The 23,044-nt window shown below is 36.8% G+C and overlaps 1 protein-coding gene across 4 annotated transcripts; it reads right to left on the reverse strand.

The window, feature by feature from the left end:
• Positions 1-7,136: 7,136 nt before the first annotated feature.
• On the reverse strand, positions 7,137-22,336 carry LOC100027021 (cytochrome c oxidase assembly protein COX20, mitochondrial). 4 transcript variants are annotated; one of them, XM_007481526.3, is made up of 4 exons: positions 21,790-22,336; positions 8,496-8,610; positions 8,326-8,389; positions 7,137-7,583 (listed from the first exon to the last, which is right to left on the reverse strand). In XM_007481526.3, exons 1-4 carry the CDS (start codon positions 21,790-21,792, stop codon positions 7,442-7,444), a joined length of 324 nt encoding a protein of 107 aa, XP_007481588.1. In that variant the 5' UTR covers positions 21,793-22,336; the 3' UTR covers positions 7,137-7,441. The 4 variants fall into 4 exon arrangements, with proteins under 4 accessions (XP_007481588.1, XP_001377444.2, XP_007481587.1 ...); XM_001377407.5 differs by having other exon boundaries at positions 21,566-22,326; XM_007481525.3 differs by lacking the exon at positions 21,790-22,336 and adding an exon at positions 21,394-21,632.
• Between the last annotated feature and the right edge of the window lie 708 nt (positions 22,337-23,044).

Here is a 23,044-nt window from a genome sequence, read left to right on the forward strand (position 1 = left end):
TTTATAATTTGAGAGAAATTCAAATATTTTAAGGAATACTTGACCAAAGAATAATTTACCATGTGTTGTTTTTTTTAAAAGGAGACTAGCTAAGGGGAAGTAAATTTAAAGTGAATTTTAAATTATTTGGATAAATCATGACCAGTAAAGGTTGGACAGGGAGACTGGAGTGATCAAGGAAAATATGGGAGTGTATTAAAAAGGTTTATTTTCCTGGAATGTTTTAATTGGTCCTTCCTGAAAAACATAGGGTATAAGTTAGATGGGGGCAGTTCTTTGCAGCAAGTACAAGCATATTTGTGGAAAGTGGTTGGTCTTTGCAATATATTGTGCTTGTTTTAGCAAAGGTGTCAGGAATCCATACATTTTTTTAAGGGGGATTCCTTTCTGAAACTACTGGGATCTTCACTGATTTTGGATCTGGGGCATTTCATATTACTATTAGTGTAAAACAGACCAGAAGGTATTTGTTAATTATTCCAGTGCCATTATCTGAACTGAATAGCAGAATTTCAAAAATCAAATGGCTCATTCTTCAAAAGTTGAAAAGATAGGTCAAAAATGAGCTTTCTCAGTATAAGTTTTAGAGCTGATTAACATCACTTATCTCTAGTTTTTAGTGACTTTAGCCTGATTTAGATGTAGCAAGTCTCAGTCAATTCTAACCTATTACCAATACGTATTTTTCCATTGTGCTACATTGCTCAAATAGAACAAAATTAGTTTGGGTTAACTGTATCATGAGGCAATAGAGATTCATTATAAAACTGAACTTTTGAGTCCTTAACTGTATAAAATAGGGATAAGATAAAACTTTCTTTTGGGGAGGATTAATAAGCATAATGGGTTGTATATATTCGACAGCTTCCAATGGTGAAACATTTAAATTACTGGCTTCCCATTTCTTTTAGTTAACAATTACAATGGTTGTTTTCTCAGAAATGTTTAGAGAAGCAAAAGTAAAAACTGAACTCACATCCCCAAAACATGTAGACTCTGGCTCAACACCAATCAAGATGATATTTCTTAAGGCCTGTGTAATCCCATCTTATAAAAAGTCTACTTTCCTTCCAGTATTAACATTTTGTAACTAAGGGGAATAGTTTGCTCTTCAGAGCATTTTCCAAGATACAAACCAATGACTCACCAAGAAATAGCTTTTGGTTTGGGGCCTTCGAGTTTTGTCCTGAGCCATTCTACTTGTCTACAGTCAGGTGGAACTCAAAAGTAGTTTCTTCACTGAACTTAAAAAGCATGAAAGTTTGGCTTTCATTCTGCCATTCAGTATATGAACACCGGTTAATGAAAACCAGGATCCTTCACAAACTAATGACACAATATGATCAGTGCTTAGAAAATAATAGAAAAATACTTCAGTAGTATATTAAAAATAGCAGTGCCTTCTCACCTTAAGCACATACATCATAAAATGTTTTGCTTTTTAACATGCCATTAATGTTCCTTTTTTAATATGTTGGAGGGGTGGGGGTTGTAACTTAATTCCTTAAATTTGGACATGTTCTTGCCTGTTTCTTAGGCTATGTGAAGGTTTTATTAAGCTTTTGTTGACACATCTATCATTCTTCTGTACCCAAAATATGCTAAGTTAAGAGGTAGTATTTTAAAGATAGAAAACAATTTCACGAATTGGGTCATTAGGCACTTACTATTTAAATAAAGATGACAACTGTCATACTTCAAGTGTTTTGAGGCATGGGTTTTGCACTGAACCATCCATTCCTTAATCAGTGGGCACAAATTTGTAAAATCTGGAGGGTCTTCTGTGCAAAAATTAGCCTATTGTCATGTGTTGTTAATCCCTAAAATTGGTTTTACTCCAATTATTTTATGGGATTAAATGGACCCTTTTAGTTCCATGTAATGCAGGTGGGGTGTGTCTGTGTGTGTACATGTGTGTATGTGTGTACATTAATACTCTTGCTTAATAGGGCTCAAACTTTCCAAACATGGCCAGGAACCCAGGAAATAAGGGGGAAAGCTTCTGACACTTGAAGTGACTACCAAATGTACCTTATGCCTGGAGTAGGAAAAGAACCAGATCCAGTGACAGAATCAGATGCAAAATTGGGTCAACAATTGACCAAACTTGGGATTTCTTGGATTTCTCCAAGTAAATTTAAAGTCTTCCTAGGTCAAAGGAGACATATGAAGAAATTCTAGCAATTGACACAGAAGTAACGACTGACATCAAAGGAGCCAGACAAGGATTAAGTAAAACCCGGGAGAAATATGAAAAGGCAAAAAACAGCCTTTTAAATTTTGTTCATTAGCCTTTGAGGGGCATTTTTCTTAAACATCCTGGCTTGGATCTTAACAGTGGGCCAAGCTCTTAAAATATGGGTTTGGTAAACCTCATTCAATGAGGGAAGGAAGTAAAATGTTTTAAATTTTCACCAAAACATATTAAGGTTTGCCATGAGGAGGTAAGCTTCAGTCATCTGAAAAGTTACAATTATTTGGGGGGTAAATGGGATTTGGGGAGGGAGGATACACCAGCATTGTTTGGGGATGAGATCACAAAACAGGTCTATAGGGTTTTGTAACCAAACAAATCCCTGTTTGAATAAGTGATTTGTTTGAAATAATTTTTAATTAAATTAACTTGTAGCCATATGAAGTTTTAAATTATTTCAGGACCCATGTAAAATACACTGGCTTCAAATAAAAAACAAACAAACCTTGAAGATAGACAACAGGTAACTTAAGTAACATAGAAGCAAGTCTTAACTGTTTTCAACCAGAAGCTGAATATCACACCATCAATTGAAAACTTGGCTCTTACAGTTGAAAAGTCAGGTCTAGGTTTTTAAAGGTTATACTTTTGTATAACCAACTTCTCAAATCTAGTGGTAATGGTATATCAGAAGAAAACATAGGATTTAGAGATAAAACTTCCAACATTTTATGAATGAGGAAATTGAGATTGCCATTGAATGATGGATTTCAGGTACATTTATCTTAGTCTTTAGCTATTGGATGACAAAATAAAATCCAACCTAGCATCTTAATGCTTTACATAACCAAAGTGTTTTATTTCCTGTTAACAATTAGAAGTCCCTTCTGATTAGAGCCGTTTTTGAAAAGACATCCTGGTGAGGTGTTTTAGTAGTCTGTTTTGATTAGCAGTATAATTCTAACTTGTTTAATTTATTCTTTTCCTCCTTTGTCTTGTGTAAAAGATTTCGAAATGAAGAATGATCGAGCCATACTTCAGGGGTTTCAAATTGAGTAGTGCTAAATCTTAAAACTACATTTAGGTTAAAAAAATGACCTATGTAAGTACAGATTAAGGAAACTTGGCTTACTAGCAGGTAATAAAGACCTTGAGTATGTTAGTTGCATTTTAGGGTCAGTTTGGCATTGATATTAGGCTGCATTAATGGGTCTGTAATGAAGTAATCCTTGATGAGATCAGTTGAGGATTTGTGAACAGTCGCTAAATGTATTCTAGGCCTTTTTCTTCTTAGTTTTCCAATAAGGTTTTAGGCTCAAGCCTCATGGCATGAAGATGAAGCTGGGTCCTTGAAAGTATGCCAGTAAGGTGCATATTCTGGCAGTCCCTACCATGCTAGGAAAAAAGCTCACTGATGTGAGGACCAACTTAGCTAAATCAAGAGATTCCTCACTGGAAGGTTGCCTACTGGGTAACAAGTATTTTGCCCACACGTTTTATCTACTGATGCACTGAGTTTGGGTGATCTGCATTTGGTAAAGGGAGCATCCACATGGAGGAAAAAATGGATGTTTTTTGAAATCTTATATGTTGCCAATATTGGAATGCACCTAAACTTTATTTTGGAAAAATTTGTAAGAAGCAATCAGTGCTGATTCCACATGTAGCTTTCACATATTCCTGGATGAATGCAGCCTTTCTTCCAAGATAAGGTAATGGACATTTTAAAAAATGACAAACATGCCTTTCAGATAAAGTAAAATTTGTAAATTTTTTATATAAACTAAAGAATTTTCTTAAGCAAATCCTTTAGTTCAGAAGTTTGTTAAATAGCAAACTAAAAATGTTGCTCATTCAATATGAGATAACCCAATAATACTTAAGAGTGGTGAAAATTGGCAATAATCCCCTGAAGGTCTACCTCCCAGGCAAACAATAAAAAATTACCTGTTTTACTAAATAACTGAATAAAGGAGAGAACTTTAAATATTCATCTGAGCATACAGCTCTAAAATGAACTGCTGTGCTGTTCTTTGTCTTAGACAAGTAATTTTGAATGTCTGAGTCAGAACTTGGACTCAGAAGGTTTAGGAACTTTAGCAATCATCTCGCCTACTAACTAATGAAACAATACAGTGGCAAAGCTAGGACAAGTCCCATTGGCTCCCAATTCTTTTTATCCATTCTACTGACCACTTAGGTGAAGAACAATAGTGCATAACATTGGAAAAGTCAAAATTGGATGGTAAGAATGCAATAGGAAAAATGGCATTAACCTTACTTAGATTATTACATTTTACGGGATGTTACTTTAAAACATTTTTTCTAGCAAGTTTTAAGATTATTTGGTAGTAGAAGCAATTTTTAATAAGAATTTTAGAGATTTTTAATAATCTAGTTTGTATATCTGAAAGTTGTGGGATGAAATTCTAGTTTGCCACAATATTTATTTAGCAGTGATAGAATAAATTTCCTATGGAGCACAACATTCCAAGGGGTCACTAAAATGAGTCATTTGGAAGATGCAAGAAAAAAAATGCAGTAAAACTAAGAGAAATGAATTTCCATGATTAGTACTTCCTAATATATAGCAATACCATTACATTTGAATGGCCTCAAAAGAGAGCTCATGTTTAGGAAAATAACTATGGGGTTGAACAAAGAGATTCATAACCACCCTGCATTTTAACACTCAAAAGAACAGATGAAAAGGTCCACCTTTTAAGACTCGAGGGACCAACCTCATTTCAAATCACAAACATGGTGACAACTTTCCATCATTTCAATCTGTCATGAACCATTTGCCTGAAGAAAAGATTCCTGGTTAATTTTAGCCCCCCTCCTCCCCCCCATCTGTCCCTACTCCTTGGAGTTTTAAAAGCAATTACTACAGAAGATGGGATGGTAAAGGAAAAAGCATCAAAGGACTGAACACACCTTATGTACCTGTAACAGATAATGAGCCATAGTTTTCACTGAAACTTCTAATTACCACCATTCTATTTCATCAGCTGTTTAGCTGGTACCTACTGCCATTTCACCTAGACTGAAATTCTGAATTAATGGAATGTGAAGGAAATTGTGCTGCTGATGGCCCCAGGTGGCCTTTTAGTTCTAAAAGGTAGGTGTGTCTTTATTAAAACCATTAATAGAAAAAGTGGCTTAAAATCCTATTCTGGCAGGTGTCTTCCAAATAGATAAGCTAATTTCATTCTAAAATGTTCTAATTTTCCAAAATTAAAAGTACCAGTCAGTTCAATAGGGAAGTTTCAATATAGATTAGAAAAAATTCTCCAAGTGGAATACTGTACAACCATATTTTTATTTTTTAATCTTTTCTATCCTGATTTCCAACTTCGGAGAAATTTTTGTTTAAAAGAGAGGAGACTTCATTTGTAGAATACTCATTTCCTTGGGACTCTGGCTTCCTTTTAGAGAATTATTCCAACATTTTCATTTTATATATATAGAAAAAAAAGTCCAGAGTATTATCCAGCATTATACAACTAGAACCTGAGTTCCTGAACTTCCAGTCCCATTTTCTTTATCACACACACACACACACACACACAGTCAGATCATCTATTTCTGATCATTTGAATAAAGTAGGCCAGTGAAGAAAGTTGTAAATATTTCTTAGACCACTTTTTTCCTCTTTCCCTAATGGCCAATTATTTTGGTTGCCAAGTAGAAAAATCAGTGATATTTGGCTTTCAGAAAACTCCAAAGATATAAAAAAGAACACTTGCTTAGGGGAAAAAGCCTGTATGTAGTTAAGACATTTGTTCAAGCATTTCTTAAAATATTCTACCCCACAAGAAGCTAGACAGTTTACCTTTAAAAGTATTTTTTAAAGGGAGTCAGTCATTCTACTCTCCTTTCAGACCTTAATTTCTTTGGCTGCTAAAAGAATTTTGGAAATTTTTAACACCAGTTGAAAACACTATTCCCTTTCTGTAGACCACATTTTCCTACCTATATGCATGCCTCACTCCAAGGATTTTGAGCTCTTAAGAAAGTGGATGAAAAGATAAGATCATGGCAGTGGGGCTTTGGGAGTGTATTTGGGGGGGGGCAATGCAGCTGTCCAGGTTTCCTGTCCTAGTTATGTCTTGCACCTGCTGCTTCACTTTGGGCAAGTAATTATAAACCTGTTTCTTCATCTTGAAAATGGGTGAATTGGACTTAATTTCTAATGGTCTCCAAGACTGAGAATTTGGCTAGAGACACAGATTCTCCCCCCCCCCCCCCCCCCCCCGGCCTTGCTTGAAATTTCTAGAGAAAAATGGGTTTAAGCAATGCTTCATACCTACTACACAATATGCATGTATATCTTCATACACGTACACATATATAATATCCCCAAATCCTAGAACATGCTCAATTGAATAGGGAATTTAGGTAGAGGTTATGCCTTTGTAAGAACTATTGTGGTAGCTGATATAAATGAGAAATACTTGGGTTGATAAGCATCATCATTTTTCCAAGCCATTTTGGGTGGATGACAAAGGGTTAATATAGAATAATAGGTTTTAAAATGTATTTCAGTTTTTAGGGTTTTTCTAATGCTCTTACACATTTGTATTAAAAGTGCATCTTTGTGTCTTCATTTAGTGAATGCTAGACATGGACCCTTATACTGAATGAGAGAAAGAAATGAAGACTGAGTAAAAAACTAATGGTAAGTATTCTCAAAATTTCTAAGTTGTTAGAACACAACTACTGACCATAGTCCAAGTTTTCTCAAAGTAGATAGGTCATCTAACACATCCAATACTAACCTTACAGTCAATATCATCATACTTCAAATGAAAACAATCTAATTTTGAACTGGGAAAATTCGATTTGGTTTTTAAAAAAATTTCAGAATGATCAAGAGGAGCAAGTTTTTAACTTGCTAAGGTATTTAATTCCAAAAAATAAAAGAAGATGAGACCATTGCTATTGTAGTAAAAGGATTATTATTCCATCACAGCAAGTTAATTAACCTACAATCATAATTTCAAATGTGCCAAACACTAATTTTGTCATTTATTTTACCATCATGATATTAATTTGGAACTGTGTTGCACAATCAGAAGTGTTTGACATTTACAATACAGAAGAGTGAAATGTTAGCCATTTTTACATGCTGTAGATGTTTTAAAAATAATTTCCATGTTTGTTTTTTTGGTAAGTGTCCCTGTTAACGTTTCTACAGCTGATCAACTTGCTCATGGTCCGTGATTTCAAGGCTTGTGTTCTAGATTAAGAATTGCTGCTTTTGGTGCTGATTTCTTTTCTTTCAGGATCAAGGTGGGTGCTTTCAAACAAAATCTTGTTTTTTATTCCTTCTTGGATAATTCTTTGCTGGATTCTTTGCTTTGCAAAATTATATCTACAATGAAACCTTTTAAGAAAGATTAATCAAAAATTCCTACTGAAAAAGTGATAATTTATCATTTCTTTTTGTCACAAGACTAAAAGTCTGTGCTATGAAGAAGAGACTTCTACCATTAATTGAAATATTGACTTAAAATAAATCCCAATTTCAAATAATTCAAATATTTGGAACTGAAAAGTTTAGCTTTGTACGACTAATGCAAAACATACATTCTTTTTAGTAGTTTAATTGATAGCAAAATTTTAGCTACTCATGAATGAAAATATCAAAACAATGTACAACTTTCAAGGAGAAAATTGGCTTAATTTTCTTTTCATTTTCCTTAGACTACATGGCTGTTTCTATGTTTGGGGATCCCCATAGCCCATACTCTTAAGGACAAGGTATTTAAGAGTTCAATACAGCTGGGCTCTTATATCATCAGCCTTTGCCAATAAAGGCCTGATAATAGACTGAAAATTACAAAATTAATTAGTTCTTTATTCTGTTGAATTTGTATTTGAAATTCCATATCAGATTAATTAAAATTGAGGTTGTCTATTAAAGTATATGTAAAGACCAAAATTTAGATTGCATTTTTTCTATTAAAAATAGATAATTGGAGTTATGATTAAGGAATATTCATTCCTTATTTATAGATGGATGACATTAAGAGTAGCTTTAGATTTTATTTAAGAGATGTTGAGCACCTATGATGCATATAGGTCTGTTTAGAAAATAGAGATACATACAAAAAAGACATACATACCAGCATCCTAAAGTTCCCAAAATAAATACTCCTACTGCAACGTCACAAGATCTTCTAACTCTACCTGTTAAATAAACATCCAGATGTAGTTTTTAAAGTCTGAAAATATTGCAACTAGAAAGACATTATTATATGGACATATATAATTTTTTTTAAGTGCAAATACTCACTAGTTAATAAAAAATGTCCAAAGCCAGCTACAATAGATCCTAATGAACCGCAGAGTACAGAGTCTCGTGCACAGGGTACATTTTGGACATCCAAAATTCCTAGAAGCTTAAAAGGCTAGAATTAAAGGAAAAGGGGAGAGGGGGAATCACATTTGAAAAAAGGAAATATTTTCCATTTCAGGTTTATTTTTTAGAGATGGCATGCATGATCTCTTCCCTTTTACATTTTGAATTTAAATAGTCCCAACCCTTGATGTTATTCCTTTAAAAATTTCAACTGCTACTATATATTGTTTCCTAGGGTTTTGAACAAAAGTCAACAGTGTTCCTTTATTATCTATAATCATCCAACTCATGTTATGGGGCCATAAACCCATGGTACATAATATGTGATGTGTTAAGTGGACAGTAAATTTATTGAATATGAAATAAATCCTGAAAATCTGATCAGAAAGCCTTATTCATATGAATGTTTTACCAAGCAATTGCTAATTAGTGGATTTTTAAATAATTAAAAAAAAAGATTGCATTTTCCCCAACCCCCATTGGGAATGGGCTAGTTAATTGTCCAGTTTTGAAAATGTAAAATTAGCACTGAATTTAGCAAGTCATTTGAAGCAAAATGCATGCATTTATACACAGAAATTTTATTTTGTACCAAAATTGCTAAGATTAGAGAAATTAAAATGCTATTTTTATAGCAAAATCACATCTACTTTTAATTCTATAATAATACACTCCTCATTTTACTTATTTAGTGTACTTAAGTCACTTTTAAGGAGGTAACTTAGGCATTTATCTATTATCCTCTTTTGTGTTTATTTTTTTGCTGAATATTAAGGCTTCTTAGTAGATTAATTTCCAGTCACAAATAGAAGCATTAGCTGCTTTTGGAACTTCAGGAAAATAAATGGCTAGAAGGCCAGGGAAGTTTTAACAGATTGACTTTTGTCTGAAAGAAGGATATAAGAGGAAATGGGTAGTATTAAAAGTTAACAAAAAACAGCTAGGTGGCTCAATGGAGAGAGAGCCAAGCCTAGGGATAGGAGGGTCCTGGGTTTAAATTTGGCCTAGGACACTTCCTAAAAGCAGTGTGACCCTGGGCTAGTCACTTAACCACAAGTCTACTCTTTATCCCTCTTCTTCCTTGGAACTGATACTTACTGTTACTTTAAAACCAGAAGGTAAAGGTTTTTTTTTTTTTTTTTAAAGTAGCACATTGTGATGAATAGAAGGAGCAATGACCCTAGGAGTCAGGAGATGGACTATAAATCTTGCTCTGCCAGTAACAAGGTATGCACACTTTGATAAGTCACTAGCTTTAACTTTATCATCTGCAAAATGGAAAGGTTTAGATGAGGTGATCTCTAAAGGTCCCTTTTGGCTCAAATAATCTATTAAAGTAGCATTTTCTAAAGTTTTTCTCACAATCTTATCCTGAAAATATAACAGCAAAACAGATTACAGAGAGTAGTAACTTCTGTAGTATCTTTTACCAGTGCAGATTTTGCAACCCCTCTATGCCTTTGAAATGATTTTATAAAGGCCTTTTCTTATTAAGTTAATTTATTTTTAAACCCCTTTTTAGTAACAATTCTTAAGGCAGAAGGGCAAGAGCCTAATTGGGGTTATGTGATTTACCCAGGGATCACACAGCTAGGTGAGGCTAGATTTGAACCCAGGTTCTTTAAACTCCAGGCCTGCTAACTAACTGCACATAAATTAATTTAAAAATTAAATTACAAAAAATGCTAAAAAGAAATGTCACAAAATAGTACATGGTTAATTGACAAATGGGCAACATATAAAGTAACCTGAAATTATCACCATGTTTGAGAAGTCCATTCAGAACTTAGAGGGTCTAAATTATCTAAGTCTAAGAAACAACTTTTTAAAATGGTCCAATTTGATTTTTTTCATGATTGTGAGCAGCTGATTTTTGTCACTCTTAAAAAAGATACTGGAAGATTTTTTTACTTAAATATTTTTCTCTTAAATTTTAACCTAAAAAACTATATCAAACATACCAAATAAGGTAATCAACTTTGCTGAACAGAGAAAGAAAACTTGATTTGATCTTCTTGAGTTGTTGAGTGTTTACGTAAACATGGATGTTTGGTTACCATAACTAAGAACAGGAACAGTCAAACTCAAGAAGAAAAGAAGCCGACCACTGAGATCTAGAACATGGCAAGAATTGTATTTGTATCTGTGTCTGTCTACCCAGATAGACCCATAGAATTTTAGAGCAGGAAGAAAGCAGGTTGTCATCCAACCTCATTCTGCCCCTTTATGGATTACCAAGCCTGAGAAGTGAGACTTGTCCGAAATCAACACAGTACATTTCTAGCAGAGGCAGAACTGCTACCTGATAACCAAGGTTGAGTGTTCCTTCTACTACAGATGCTGTTTCTTCCCTACAAAGTCTTTTAAGGAATTTTACCAGGTCTTTGACTATGGACTGGATTAGATTAAGCATTTATTTGGCTTATTTCTGCTGTGAAGAATCAGATGAGATAATGCATGTGAAGCTCTATGTGAAAGCAAAAGATAAAATTCTTGCCATGTTACAGGTGATGAGGAAACTGAGTCATTGAAGCATAAATTTCATGCTGGAAGGGAGCTTAGAAGTCACCTAGTCAAGTATTTATTTTGGAAAAAAAGTGAAATCGAAGCAGGGGAAGTCACCCAAGCTAATAAATGGCAGAGCTAGCATTCATGTCCAGGCCCTGCCTCCAAATCAAGGGTTCCTAGCTGGCTGTGCCCTCACTAGTTCTGTAGACAACTGGTGAGTGTGGCAGAACTACTACAGTATCCAGGAAAAATTTAAATTGTATTACAAGTGAAACGGGTCATACATAAGAAGGTAAAGTAAGAAAAGGATGAAGAGCTCATGAAGTCAAGATTAGCAAGGAATTATAAGAAATTAGACATAATTATCAAATGCTGCTTTGTTTTATGTGATTTAAATCACTCCCTTTGCTCCTACTCTGTAGGGTTGATAGAGCACAGGCTACCTAACACCTTTAGGATCGCAAGAGTTCAGGAAAAGGACTGTTGGCACTTAATCAGTCTAGCTTCTCACTTCACAGATGAGGAAATGGTGGCTCTTAAGCGTCTTTTATTAAATACCCATAGTAACCATCTCTGGGCATGCATCTCTTTATCTGTCAAATGAGAGTGGTGGATGACCTCTGCATCACTAAGGAGCATGAGGTGAAGTGTCTTGCTGTTAAAGTTACAAATGCAGTTATGTAGAGCTAAATGAAATCCTTGTGCTCTTTTGTTGGTGTAGTGGACAAAGCCCTGGTCTGGGAGGCAAGTCATCTATTTTCTCAGTTTCCCCAGCCAATTCTCTAAGACTTAAGTTGTAGAATAGTTGCTGGTTTCTGGAATTTCCTATACTAATGAAAACAAATATCTACCTTTCACAGTGTTGTGAAGAAATTTATGAGTTTTAAAGCCTTATAGAAATATGAAATTATTGGCATCACAGTCACCCTTTTAACATATCTTTTTCTTTGTGTAATTGGGGGCTGATATAGCAAATTGCTTGAAGTGGCTGTTCCAGATATCTCAAAAAATGTGTTTATAAAATTAAGGCAAAATCACTTTTTGGTTAATTTTAGAATTCAATTTAGTACAATTTAAATTTTAAATTTTCAGGTTAAAAAATAAAACAATATAAAACCATTAGATATGTAAGCTTCTCTTATCTACTTGACAGTGCTTCTAGATGGAAATAAATTCTTACCTTCTGTCTTAGAATCAATATTGTATGTTGGTTCCAAGGCAGAAGAGCAGTAAGGGGTAAGCAATGAATTAAGTAACAGTCACACAGCTAGGAAATGTCTGAGGTCAGATTTGAACCTAGGACACTGAGTCACCTAGCTATCCTGACTCACTTTTTAAAATGATATCCAAAATAGTACCATCTCCGAAAACCAAAATGGAAGGAACATGTTAGTAGAAAATATGCTTGGGAGTACATATACCAATTAAATGAGGACAAGGGGCTGGTAGGGGATAACCAGGAATGAAGACATTCAGTAACAGAAAACATCCTTTCCCCAGTATAGGAATTTCTAGTCCCAATTGTTCAGTACGCTTTTAATGTTAACAGATTAGTACTAGTTTTATAAAAGCCTTTACTAAACTTCCATATTAAAATTAATACTATATTGTTTTGAAGGCAGGGAGCAGTTAAGGGTTAGGCAAGGGATTAAGTGACTTTCTTAGGGTCACACAGCTAGGAAGTGTCAGACTGTATTTAAACCCAGGACCTCTCTTCTCCAGTATTGGTACAATGGCCCCCTTTAGTACATTTTTAAAGCTACTTATGTGGATGGTACACTAGAAAACTAAGCATGCTTAAACTGGTAATGATTAGTAATCACAGTAAGTGGATTATTTTATCAAATCGTTGGAGGGAATACAAAGTTTCTTTCAGTATAAGTGAGATTAAAGAGAGAAGCAAGTCAGGGAGAATGGAAAATTCCAGTTTTATCTGTCTAGGTAAATGCCTTTCAAAGACTTGGGCATCTCTAGTATTGAAACAAGACTGCTTTTTCCCCAAATCAGTTATGTGCTCTATTAGCTCTTTTTTTGCTTATATAGCAAGCCTGTCTCTTTTAAAGGATGCTATCAAGCCATCAAGGATAGTTGTCCTAAAATTAGACCCAACAGCTGTGTTTTGGTTTGTAGGTGTACTTAATTACCCTTCCTGTGCATAAGGACTTGCAGTAAAATAGCTGCATGTCAATATAATATACTGAGTTTGTTAGTAAAGAACTATCCAACCAAGATATATTTTAAAAATACCCTGACATGAGGTCTCCTTAGAGGCTTTTTATTCAAATGAAGATTTCAGGAAGAAGCAGTTATATGGGATCCAACCATATACTATTTTGTATACTATATTGAGCAGAACAAAAAATACAGTAGAAAATAAGGGATAGTCAATTTCAGTGTTCTTTGAATAGGGCTATAAAAGGGAAATTATGAAATTTTTTTTCTAAATTAGCAACTTCAAAAACTTTCTATAGTTATTGGAATGGTATCTTTCACTTAGGCAAGAGGAAAGTGATATTATCTCTACTCTACCCTGGTTTTGAGCCACATGTAGAGTCCCTGTGTGTCCATTAATAAATGAGATATCCAGAGGACAGCAAGTAAGATGGTGAAAGGCTTTAAGATCATGCCATATGAGATTCTCCAAAGAAACTGGGCATATTTATCCTGGAAAAGAGAAGATTGGGCACGAAATACTATAAATGCTTAATAAATGTGTGCTGGTTGATTAATTAATATGTAAAAAGTATTAAAGGCATGTCATATTGAAGAGTCAAGTCAATGAAGCTGTTATTAGATACCTACTAACTACATGGCCTGGTACTGGAAGAGGAATTGAGATTTGTTCTGTTTGTTGTTTGGAGGGCAGAGTCTGAAGGAATGGGAAAAGGCAAATTAAGATTTGATATCAGAAAAAAACTTAGTGACACCATAAGGAAGCAGCTATGTGGCCCAAGTCCATAAAGTGTTGGACTTGGGATCAATAAAACCAGAAGCTCAGATATTTACTAGCTGGAACCTCTCCTCGCTCCTAAATATTCTGATATCCCACAATGTTGGCTGGCATTGCTGTTCCTCAAGACACCATCTCCAGACTATCGGCGTTTCACTGGTTATTCATTCCCCATGCCTAGAATGCTTTCCCTTCTTAGTTTTGCCTTTTGGCCTTCAAGTTCCAACATACTTACAAGAAGCCTGTCCTGAACCTCTTCAATACTATTGCATTATTCAATTTGTCCTGTATATATCATTTGTACTTAAGAGTCAGATCTCTAGAATTTGATACTTGGGTTCTAAAAAAGCAAAATCGTGCAATTATAAAAGCATACGACTTAAGAGGTGGGGTGAGAATAGGGGTAAGCACAACTAATAAATGGTAGCACAATTTTATACAAGTTAAATAGTTGAGAAATATGTAAATAGCAATAAATAGCCTGCATCTTAGTTCCTAGGAGGCTTACTCAAGGCTACAACTCTTGAGAAGAATATGGGCTTTCCCGACAAGTAATATACAATAAAATGCATTTTAAGTTATGTTTGTTGTTTTCTGGGTGGGGAAATTATGTTTTTTAGATATTTTGAGATGATCCAATAAGATAAGACCATTAGGTTGTGATCAGAAATGAGAAGCATTTTACTTTAACAAAACCTGAAGTTTGCTGGTGGAAGTGTTTGGAAGGGTTTTGATGCTCATGAGTTACTGTGAAGTGGAGTATTTTCTGCATTCTTTCATTACACACACCCTCACTATACATATTATATTGATCTATATTCTAGGAAAATGAAGGACATTGGGTCTTGTATTAATATTAGGTTCCAGAACTCTTATCTTCAAGGCAGGCTACCTGTTGGAAAAAAGTAGGAAAATTCCTTTCTCTGATCTAACCATAAATTTTCAGTATCAAGAGTAGTTTTCTTAGTGCTCATCTGCTGGCCCAGTCACTCTTCATATTGCTGGGTGAAGTGCAGTGCTTCCCACCCCCCTTTCCCATTTTGTGTCACCACTATTCTCTAAGACAGCCACCTTGGTTGAGGAAATGTTTTATGTTCCTGGTTACTATTAATTACCTATTAAATGAATGCTTCTCATTTCTGATCACAACCTAATGGTTTTATCTTACTGGGTCATCTCAAAATATCTAAAGGACATAATTTCCTCACCCAGAAAACAAACAGCACCTACCAGCTGGGCCCTGAAAATTAAGACCAGTATTTTTTAGATGGTGTTTGTATCTTTTTACATAGGTGAAGGTATTCAGATGAGACTGAAAAAAAAAAATTAACAAGTTAAATTCCTGTACTTTTCCCCAACCTAGATCAGTTCTCAGTGACTCATGACAGCCATATGTCTATGTGACCTCATACCCTTGTTCTATCCTTATAGGCCAGGATCCTCCAAGTCCAAGTAGTAGAGATATAATTGCCCTTTCCAAACTTGTTCATATTGTTTCAAATGTACTCAATCTTTTCTACTAATCATTTTACGGTCCAGTTCAAGCCACTCCTTCAGGCCTTCCCTGAAAAGTCCATGCTCATCTCTTCCTTTGGATCATAGATTTAGAGTTCAAAGGGATCCTGAGGTCATTTAGTTCAAAAAGTAGACAGATGAGGAAATTCTAGAGAGATTTAAATAATATGCCTAAGGTTGCACAGGTAATATGGAGCAGAACTGAAATACTTTGAACCTTCTTTATATCTAGTAATTATATGCCATGATATAATTGTTTCATTAGGTATTTCTCCAACTATATTATAACCCACTTAAGGAACTTTTAGTATTTAAAATATCTTGCAAGACCTCAGCATACAATATGACATAACTACAGTAGACATTCAACAGAAAATCTATAGTAAGCACTTTGGTAGGTATATAGAAAAATAAAATAGGGGGCAGCTCAGTGGATTGAGAGCCAGGCTTGGAGACAGGAAGTCCTAGATTCAAATCTGGCCTCAGCCACTTCCTAGCTGTGTGACCCTGGGCAAGTCACCTGACCCCCATTGCCTAGCCCTTACCACTCTTCTGCTTTGTAGCCAATACACAGTATTGACTCCAGGATGGAAGGAAGGGTTTAAAAAAAGATAAAATAGTTCCTCCTGCCCTCATAGAGCTTTCTGTATATTGGAGGGAAACTATGTACACAGAAAAAATAAAATCTAGATAACTTAGAGAAACAAAAAAGCTACCTTTTGAGCTATGCTTTGTATGAAGGTAGGAATTCTAAGAAGCAGAGGTACCCGGATGGATGGGATCAGGGTGATACAAAAAAAGATGCATGCAGAGAATTTAAAAGGTAGCAGGCCAATCTGGCTCAATAAGTCTTAATTAACTGATATGCTTCAGTGGTAAGGTAATCTAACCCAATCTGAAATGCCAGACAATAGAATAATTGCCTTTACTAAAACATCCAAGCAGAACCACTTTCAGGCAAGTTGGGCATGTATAGGTGGAGGATAAACGGTCATAACAGATGCCAAAGTTTTTCTTACATTGTCTATTGACTAAAGACTTTCTTCCATTTTTTTCATGGAGCAGATAATTAAAAATTGCTACCCTTTCAAAGTTCTACCAGCCTATATGACCTTTTGGCTAATTGAAAAGGAAATCCTTCATTGTAAACAAAAAGTATTCCTGAAGGGGTAGTTTAAAAATTTTGTCCACATGCACTGAGCCTTCTTATATACCCAGATATAAATTCCAATTAGTATTAGCCTAGTATCTTTAAATAAGATATAGCCAAAATACTAAATTTTTAGGGTTAGCAGATAAGTAGTTTTTATAATTTCTTTCAGAAAGAACAAGAGTCTTAACTTGAGGCCTGTGAACTTATTTAATCATTTTGACATAAATGGTTTCCTTTTAAGCATTTTGTATTTTGTGCATTTAAAAACATAGGGGGCAGCTGTGTAGCTCAGTGGATTGAGAGCCAGGTCTAGAGAGGAGGTCCTAAGTTCAACTCTGGCCTCAGACACTTCCCAGCTGTGTGACCCTGGGCAAGTCACTTGACCCCCATGGCCTAGCCCTTACCACTCTTCTGCCTTGGAGCCAATACAAAACATTGATTTCAAGATGGAAGGTAAGAGTTTAAAAAAAAAACCCCAAAACATGTAAGAGTCAGCTAGGTGGCATGGGGCTTAGAGTGCTGGACCTATAAGTCAGGAAGACAAAATCAAATCTTGCTTCAGACACCTACTGTGTAACACAGGTAAGTCATTTAAATTAACGTCAATCTCATCTGTTAAATGGGGTTGTAGCAAGGGTTGTGAGGCTACAGTGAGATAAGGACAATATAAATGCTAGTCTTAAAGCCCACCCCCACTCCTTTCCCCTGCATGTTACCCCACTCCATCCTATTCTCCCAAAAAATTGCCACCTCTAGTCTTTTTATACCTTAGTTCTTGCCACATGCTCTGATCTAGTGGTACTTGGCTCAATCAAAATATTCCCATTTTGTAGCTCTTGGAGCTTTTCTCTGGCTGTCCCCAAGTCTAGAATGCTTGATCTCTGATTTCTGCCTATTGGCTCCCCTGACTTCAAGTCCAATTAAAATATAAACTTCTATAGGAATCCTTTTGTTTTTATAACACACCAGTACTTAGCACTGTGCTCTACTTTGGTAGGGGATAACAATTCTTGACAGATAATACTCCAAATAAATTCCATTTCCTATAGGTTTTGTCCCTATTGCAGATAGAAAACAGCTGAGGTACCACTGTTGATACTGTGACTTTGGGCAAATTATTTACTACCACTTTTTTTGCATACTAACCTATTTAACCTAAAGTCATTGCTTGTAAATCATCTGAACTTCCTTCTGTGGAGAATAATTAGACTCAAGGTCCACTTCAATCAGATTGTTAGATTGCAGCTAATTTAAAGCAGTGTTAATGTGCAATTTCAGTAGCACTATCTTCTGCATACACAATATATTTTGAAAGATTTTTAACAAAAAATAGAAAGTAACAGGTCCCCATGAAAGGTAGCTTTTGAGTTATTTCTATTTACAGTAACTACTTAGTTAACTAAGTTAATAAATTAGACATTTATTAACTACAACCTCACGGGCAAATGTGTGTTTGAGAAAAATTAATATTCCTAAAAGGACCAATATCATGCTAGGCAGCAATTTGCTGCATAAAGTAATTGTAAAAGGGCAAAAATCTTACATGTAAACATGACTATTTTGTCAGAATAGTCTAAGATAGTCTAGTGGTATTCATAAATAACCCTCCATACAATCTACTGTAAAGCATGATTCAGCCCACTTGCCATTCCTCTCACAAAAGTTCATCTCTGCACCTTCATTTCTGCCCCTTGGAATCCCTGGTTTCCTTCAAGACTCATGTGGATCATGGACCATCTACTGCAGGAGGTCTTGCCTGGTCCCCAGTGCCTTCTCTATACTCATCTTACAACTGAATTGTATAACTACATTTCTTTCATTAAAATGTAAACTTGGAGGCAAGAACTATTTCACAATTGCTTTGGTATCCAAGTGCAGAGAGCACATAGGTGTTTAATAAATACTTGTTGATGAATGATTTATCAAACCTGCCTTTTTTTGATTGCAGGGAGAGGGGAGTATGAGGGAACATAGCTCTGATGAATGAAAATAATGCATTAATTCTGACACTGGGAAAAACAACAAACTACTCTTTAATGTGCTTCTTAGATCTCAAGACTAAAATGTAATTAATTGAAAATAAACAGCAATCTAATTAACTGTTACTGAAAGGCTCATCACCAGAATTTCACTAAGCTTTTCTTGGTTAAAAATTCATGGAGGCTATACATTAAAGTATAAAGGAAATTCAACTTATACCACAGATTATTCAGAGATAATGTCCAAGTAGAAGGGATTATTTTATATACACACAAAATCTATAAAGTAATTTTGTGCTGATTGTACTTTTTAGCTCTCTCAGAAACTTGATTTTAACAGTGGTGATCACAAAGCTAGGAATTAAATCACAATCAAATTCAGACAAGATTCATAAAATAGAATCTTCTTTAGTAACTTATAATGGGAGATAACTTGTAGGATAACTCTATCAGTTAATTACAGGTCAGAAATTTATTTGATTAGCCTAGACATAGGGCAGAGTTAAGTGTTCTTAAAGTTAATTTGATAAAATGTCAATTCTCCATATTTTTGTCTAGATTACCAATATTGGTCATTTTAAAACTTCAAATTGTAGATATACTTACAGCCGAATCTAAGGCTTCTGTTAAAAAACAACTTGAGATTCCTTATAGATCACCCTCTTTTACTATACCTAATAAAGATTAATGAGATATATTAATTTATCAATGAGATTTAGAAGCCACTCCTTGCATCTGTAACACCTGTTTTAAACCCTTACTGTGTATTGGTTCTAAGGCAGAAGAGTGGCTTGGGGTTAAATGACTTGTCCAGGGTGGAAGAGTTATGAAACATCTGAGGCCAGATCTCCTGTTTCCAGTCTTGCTTCCAGACCTTGCTCTTAATCTACTGAATTACCTAGTTGCCCCTCATACCTACTATTGAAGAGAATCACAAGTCCCCCCAAGCAAAAACTCCTTGCCACTATTTTAGTCATTTATCTAGCAAACCCCTGAGAGATAGTATTAATTACTGTCTATAGTTGAGGAAACCAGTTAAGTTTTGACTTAGTCAAGATCATAGTGTACATTACAAAGTCTGGTCTGGAATTTAGGGCACCAGATTTCCACTATGCTTTTTTAAGTATGTAAAATTCAATTAAAAAAAATACCACATTTTGAGAAATTACCTAAATTTTTTGAGCATATAATAAAATTTGGTTAAACATTAAAATAACAGTTATGTATTAGGGATTTCATTTTTTTAATTTAAGATAAAAGTGTTAACCTCATTTTTATATTTGGTGTCATGTACTTTTGACCACGGCCCTTATAATAATCTAATGCAATTAGAGCTGCCCCATATAGACTGAGAAATTATTCAGTTTTGACAAAAGAGCTTGCTAGCTGTTAGACTGTATATCCTTAGTTTGACTCAGTATCTCTCCAGTTTAGTAGTTAAGAATTTAGTCCCTGCAGTGTGGCTCGAACAATTTCCATAAAACAAAACTAAAACAAAACCTGAATAAATTGCTGTGGTTGTATGTGAATCAATCGCTCCTTTTACCAACTTTTCATTCAACAAATATTTTTAAAAATTCTTTTGGCATTTAAAGCCTTTTTCCATCTGGCCCCAGCCTTTCAGCTTCAAATGGTCCACTTACTCTATATAATATTCTACCCCCATGATTTTGCCTTAAATTTTTTTTTTTAACTTTAGTATTAATTTAGAGTTAGGCAATCAGATGACTTGCTCAGGGTTACTTGGTTAGGCAGTGCCTTGAGGCCACATGCCCTGACTCCAGGTCTGGGGTTCCCCAGGTACTACCTAGCTATCCCTCTCCCTCAACTGCAGGTTGTCTGTCATATTTGCTTTGTGCTGACCCTTACTTACCTTTGCCTCTTGGAGCTCCTAACTAAATGGGCCTTCCTACCAGAACCCTTTCTTAATTTCCAGGTGCCTGTCCTTAGACAAGTTTTCTCCATACATTAAATGTTTTTGTCTTCCCAGCGTTTTGTACCACAATCGAGGCTTCCTAAATCCTTGATGATTAAATTTAATTTACTAAAGGTAGTTACTTTATGTGGCTTTATCTAGTGGATGGAGAGGGGGCCTTGAAATCAGAAAAATCTGGGTTCAAGGTCTTACCTGTGACACGACTGGCTGTGTGACCTCAGTTTTCTGACCAGTGGTGTCAAACGCATAGATTTCTGGGGGCCACCAAACCTTCCATTAAAGACATACTGGTTGCAAATTAATGATTGTATTTTGCTTCCTGGGCATTAGGGGTGTCCCTTGCTGTGGCGGCTTGACATGTACGAAGGTGTCCATCCACATTTAGACAAGATTTCTCAATGGGAAGAAAAAAATCCAGCCTTACACCAAAGAAATAAACCCTCCAGTCCCTATCCCTGTGATACTTAATATGTGAAGATAATGTGTTGTAGCAAAGTAACAGATTTTAACGACTCACTTCCCCTTCCCCAACACTCCAACCTCTAAAAATGCAATGCTAGGTTTCCGAATCTAGGCCTGTGGGGAGGCAGTGCACTCTTCGTGCACTTTTCATCGTTTTATTACATTATCATTTAGGTACATCTTAACTGAAGCCTGGCAAGTGTAATTTGGGTGCCTAAAAATGGAGAGAAAGCCAGGCCCAAAGAATATCCGAACCCCGTGGGCCCACGCCCGGAGTTATCCTGCTCTGGCTACCCACGTGCGACCGGCTGCTCCACATAAACCCTTACCCTGGGCATTTTTTTTCTCCCCCACGGCTGCCGCCCCTTCCCCCACCTCGGCCGTCCGCTGGGGTCCCACTCTGGGCCCAGGAGACGACGGAAGCGATAGATCGTACGAGTTCCGCAGGCCCAGACCGGGCGCTTAGGCTCCCCCTTCCGCTCGACCCATTCTTCCCGTTACCTTCCCCTTCCCGGGTTCCCCGGCCTCTGTCTCAGTTGCCATGATGACGAGCCCGAGCCGCACGCCCTTCACTCGCTACCACCGAGACGAAAGGGAAGTGCCTCCTAGAGCTGACGCTCTCGCGCTCCCCCACGAGCTCTTTTTCTGGGTCCTCCCTGGCTCTGTCTCCTGCCTCCCTCCCTCCGCCCTTGCCAACACCACGTCCGCCATTTTAGAAGCTGCACCATCGCACTGCAGTGCTTCTCGAAGTGGCTTGCGGTCTCCCTGGTAATAAACAAATCCTTTGTTCATTGAAATGGGTCACACATTCTCCAAAGTTTTTCCTAACGCTGCCTCCCAGCTGCATACTAATGGGTCGACTGATGGTGGGATGTTTGGTGTGGGAAATGCCTTCTGATGCAACCGCGCCACCAGAGTCCCGGGAGAGGGAGGAGCTGCTGCCCAGGAAACCACAGCTCCCTCCTCACCCTTCCCCAACCGTTGTGCGCGCGTATGCGCGTGCTAGAGAATGTGGGGGTGGTTAGAGGGAGCGCGCGCGGGGCGGGAAAAGCGGCGTAAGAGCCTGGAATGGTTGGAGTGGGGGAGGGACGAGATAATGGCGCATTGTCCTCTGAGGCCAGATCCGCGTCCTGTCTGTCCGCAGTAGTTAAGAGGCGGATTACCGCGCCGCACCCCACCCCTCAATGCTACGTCACCAGCTGCCCAAAGATTTTCTAGGGCCACTTTGAGAAACTCTCCTTGGTCTGTCGTCGTCCTTCAAGTCCCCTCTTCTACTGTTCCCCAGGGCACCAGTTGCAATTAAACCTCTAAAGGAGGAGTATTTCCTCCAAAGGGGCATACCCCTCCCCCAAACTCCCCTCCCGGGTTCTCGCGCAACCAAAAAGAAACGAAGCCATTAAAGAATCCCGCGAGACCGAGGAACCAGTGAAGGAGACTTGGAGGACAAAATGGAGGCCGGATCCTTGTAAGGGGAAGACGTATCAGGGCCCTTTTCGACCAGGCCGGGGAGTCGGGGTGCTGAGCACAGAGCTGTAGAGGAAGGAGATGGGTGAACCTGGCTTGATCAAAGAGAAAGGCAGACAGGCAGGTAGGAAGGAATGGAAGGAAGGAAGGTAGTAAAAGAGGCCATTACTGCAAGATGGCCATAGACGAGGAAAGTCCCGGCCCCGAATTCTATGGTCTAAACGAACTTGCCCAGACATAAAAGACACCGTAAATGCCAACGAGAACGACTGCTTTCGTCGCGAATATTGGCTTTGTAAGAGGATGGATACAGAAACGTTCCAAGAGCCCCAGGCCCCTGGCTGAAGAGCATAAACAGATACACAGGTTTTCCAGGCATGTACTGTCTGTGCCTTTTGTGACCGCTTGGTCAGCTGCTGTTTGCAGGAAACTATTTTAAAGCAGGCATCGTTGGATTTCCCTCATGGCTTTGTGCACACATATTTAAATAGACATTTTTAATTTTTAAAGATTTTT

The sequence above is a fragment of the Monodelphis domestica genome, chromosome 2 (assembly GCF_027887165.1).
Source record: "Monodelphis domestica isolate mMonDom1 chromosome 2, mMonDom1.pri, whole genome shotgun sequence".
NCBI lineage: Eukaryota > Metazoa > Chordata > Mammalia > Didelphimorphia > Didelphidae > Monodelphis > Monodelphis domestica.

Excerpts from the sequence above, each read along its gene's own strand:
- LOC100027021 (XM_007481524.3), bottom strand. The coding sequence starts at position 13,694 with ATGATCTTAAAGCCTTTCACCATCTTACTTGCTGTCCTCTGGATATCT. Across the intron at positions 8,611-13,598 it reads ACATGTGGCTCAAAACCAGG|CCTTTTAAGCTTCTAGGAAT; the intron begins GTAGAGTAGAGA and ends CTTTAATTCTAG. Across the intron at positions 7,584-8,325 it reads TTGGGAACTTTAGGATGCTG|GTTTCATTGTAGATATAATT; the intron begins GTATGTATGTCT and ends CTTTCTTAAAAG.